The following is a 3,357-nucleotide window of genomic DNA, read 5'->3' as shown; positions in this document are numbered from 1 at the left end:
GAAATTATATGTATGATTAAATCTTTTTAATGATGTAAATTATTTGTGAATGTTGGAAAGTCTAATTATATATAAAATTAAAAGTGATGAACCGATAGTACCGATTAATTATATATATATATAATCTTTTCGTATCACTAAATGTGTCTTAGTTTGAATTTTCAAAGTTTTTCTTTATAAATTTGACCTTAAATATTTAAACTTGTGTTATATAATACTTGTATTTGATAAATAATTTAGTTATACATAAATCAAGTGATATTTAGTTAATCAAATTACATAATTTACATTACTGAACATGCATTCACGTTTTCATCATTGAACGCAACGCTAGCCCTTTCGCCAAAAGTAGCTGTCGAAGAATAAGGCGATTCTTGAGTACTGGTAATCTGCCCGTACCTGTATCCATGTTCATTGTAGTTATACATAGAGATGTCTGGTTGCTGGACATGAAAGTAAGTAGCCGGATCGCTATGATAACTGTACATGTCGGTATACTGCTGCGTGAACACGATCCTTTCAGGGTTGTTTGGAAACGGCCATAATTCAGCTTTCTTTCCGGTCCTTCTAATTTTCTTCAGAACCTTTTCTTGATCCACCCATCCGGTCACGGTTACCTTTTGCATGTTCATATCTATATCAATACTCTCAACTCCTGTTTAAATAACAAGCTTAATAATCAGCATCTATAGAAACTATTTTCTGAAGTACATATATAGATATGAAAAGCGAGTTAGTAGTTAGTAGTTAGCATCCGAGACACTACATTGACATCTAATTGGGCAGTACGCAGATCTCGAACCAAACATGTCTGGGATGAAACTCAGGACTCTCAAAAACCCCCAAATTGCAGAAGTATACATATATATATATGTTCGATATATAGAGAGATCATATATAGTGTCGTAATATATACCGTCTAAGTTTTGGAGGGCCTTTCTCACTTTACGTTCGCATCCTGGGCAATCCATGTTCACTATCATCTCTACCATCTGAAAATGAGACATTATGTTTTAAATTTCACGGTTTTTGCAAAGAAAAATTAATATTAAAGTTTCGACTTTTGAACATTAGCGTCTATGCCAATTCTGTACGTACATATATATATATATATATATATATATGGAATATATGAAAGGATATTCCTGTGGTATACATCTAGGATCGATGCAAAGAAATTTCGTTAACTTCCTCAAGTTTATTATTGTTTGATTTGATTCGATATAATATATACTCAGTTTGGCAAATTTTATGGTTCACTTGGTTTACAAGTAACCTGTGTCTTATTTCTTGGCAACCACTAGGTAATTGTTGCATATGCATAAATTATCCTACACTTGCAAGCTATCGGTTATATAAAATCCTCAATTAGGAAAACAAGAAGATGCATATATAGCATGTCATGAATTAAATATACGATTTCTTGCTCTAGCTACATCCGGTAAAGAATATTAAATTATTGTATGTCCAACTGATTAAATTTTATTTGTTTTGTACAGCAACTAATTATCAACGTACTCATTTGAAACAAGTCATTTTTTTTCTTGTAAACGCAAAACTTTAGCTACCTGCTTGATCGATTGATGGAGTCTCAACTCTTATATATGATGACTTTCAATTTAAAGTTACAACAAGTCAACTACCATTGTGTGTACATATATTGCCCAAATCCATACATGAATATATGATGACATACATTTCGCATGTATTGAGTACGTTTATGTTTGTGTTTACTTATGATATCATACGAGCATAATACACGCGCGTTGTGACGAAATTTTGTTTTAGGAGTGATATATGATAATTTAGTGTTGTAATGTGTGGAGGAGCATTTTAGAAACTATAAATATGTTGAAAGGGGTTATTTGAAAAAAAAATATGCTTAATTTTTAATACATATCATAAATATAAACCCGAGTAAAAATATACATAGTAACATACAATTAAATATATATATATACATTTAAAGAAAGATAGAAAAAAAGAGACAGAGAGAGATGCTTACTGTCAAGTTTTAAACTTGAGAGAGAGATATAGCTAGCTTTTAGATTTGTTATATATAGTTTTTGAGGCTAATTCTTCAAATATTTGATTTGGAAGAGTGTAAATCAAATATTTGATTTGGAAGAGTGTAATTAATATTGTTGGTGGTGGATGAAGAGAAAGGGAGGTAAATTTTGTATTTATAGAGACCAACAACTCGACACACGTTTGATTACTTGTGGGCCAAGTTCATGTGGTGTTGACTTTGATTTAGGTAAATTGTATAAACATTGTTCGAAAAAGATTTATGTCTATTTTATATGGGGTATAGGTTTTGGGGGATTTTTAGGAGCTTAAATACCCCAAAATTTTATAAGTAATCTTTTTCTGAAATGGTAGCATTGTTTGGATATGTATTTGAGATAAAAATTTTATTCTTAAAAAGCTTCTAAAATCTATAAATATTTTTAAAATAAAAGCTTATTTAAAAATAGTATTGAAATAGAACCTCAACTCCTAGCCTTATCTTTAATTTAAACTCTAGCTCCGAGCTCATACAAACAATACTAGTTCGAAACTTAATTTTGTGTCAACTATATATACCTGACATGCATAATATAAGCATTAAAAACAATGAAGTAGAGTAAACAAAAACATAAAAATGCTAGTCACAAGAAATTGTTAATAATGTAGTAGATTAATGTTGTTCGAGAAAACAAAATGTTATATGATTCGTAGTGTAGTGAACTGGGAAGAAGGTTCTTAAGTAAGAAAAATTCGTTTTGAATTTTTTTTTAACTTGGTTTTTTATTATTTTTTTTCCTTTTTAAAACTTTTTTCATTTTTTTCTTTTTAACTCTTTCCAAAAAAATAAATTAAAAAATAAAAATATCTTAATCAAATTTAGTGAGCTATACATAATTATATATAAGTGTTGTATGAGCTTCGTCCATAAGAATATTAATATGATGGGATAACTGGTAAGCATAATAGGTCATAGGGGGTGATATCATATAATTAGTGATAGGTGATTTACCTAACGGGCTCTGCCCTTAGCTATCATAGCTCCGTCATATACTAAAATATTTCGTCTACAGCTGATGGGCTACGCCCAAGAAATAAAAAATAATTCCAAATTTTCTTTTTGGAAGGACAACTTAATTAAAAAACGAAGCAAAATATTATTGTTCTTTAAAATATATATATATATTTTTTTATTTCTATCCACAATTCATATAGCTCAAAATCAAGAGCAAGTATATATTTTTAGCCAAAGTTGAGTACCATTTTTTATTTATTGTTAAGCTTCACTTTCAATTACATGCATATTCCAAGAAGTTAGCTAAATATTTATGCATATTTGGGATGACCACA

The 3,357-nt window shown here is 29.5% G+C and overlaps 1 protein-coding gene across 1 annotated transcript; it reads right to left on the bottom strand.

Annotated features, from left to right (window-relative positions):
• Positions 1–284: 284 nt before the first annotated feature.
• LOC122597147 (heavy metal-associated isoprenylated plant protein 28-like) lies at positions 285–2,141 on the bottom strand. The gene is made up of 3 exons (XM_043769779.1): positions 2,006–2,141; positions 917–992; positions 285–655 (listed from the first exon to the last, which is right to left on the bottom strand). The coding sequence occupies exons 2-3, from the start codon at positions 990–992 to the stop codon at positions 285–287; spliced, it is 447 nt and encodes a 148-aa protein (XP_043625714.1). The 5' UTR covers positions 2,006–2,141.
• Positions 2,142–3,357: the final 1,216 nt, after the last annotated feature.

The sequence above is a fragment of the Erigeron canadensis genome, chromosome 4, assembly GCF_010389155.1.
Source record: "Erigeron canadensis isolate Cc75 chromosome 4, C_canadensis_v1, whole genome shotgun sequence".
Lineage (NCBI taxonomy): Eukaryota > Viridiplantae > Streptophyta > Magnoliopsida > Asterales > Asteraceae > Erigeron > Erigeron canadensis.
The sequence above is the reverse complement of the archived record's forward strand: the minus strand, read 5'-3'. Positions and strand labels throughout refer to the sequence as shown.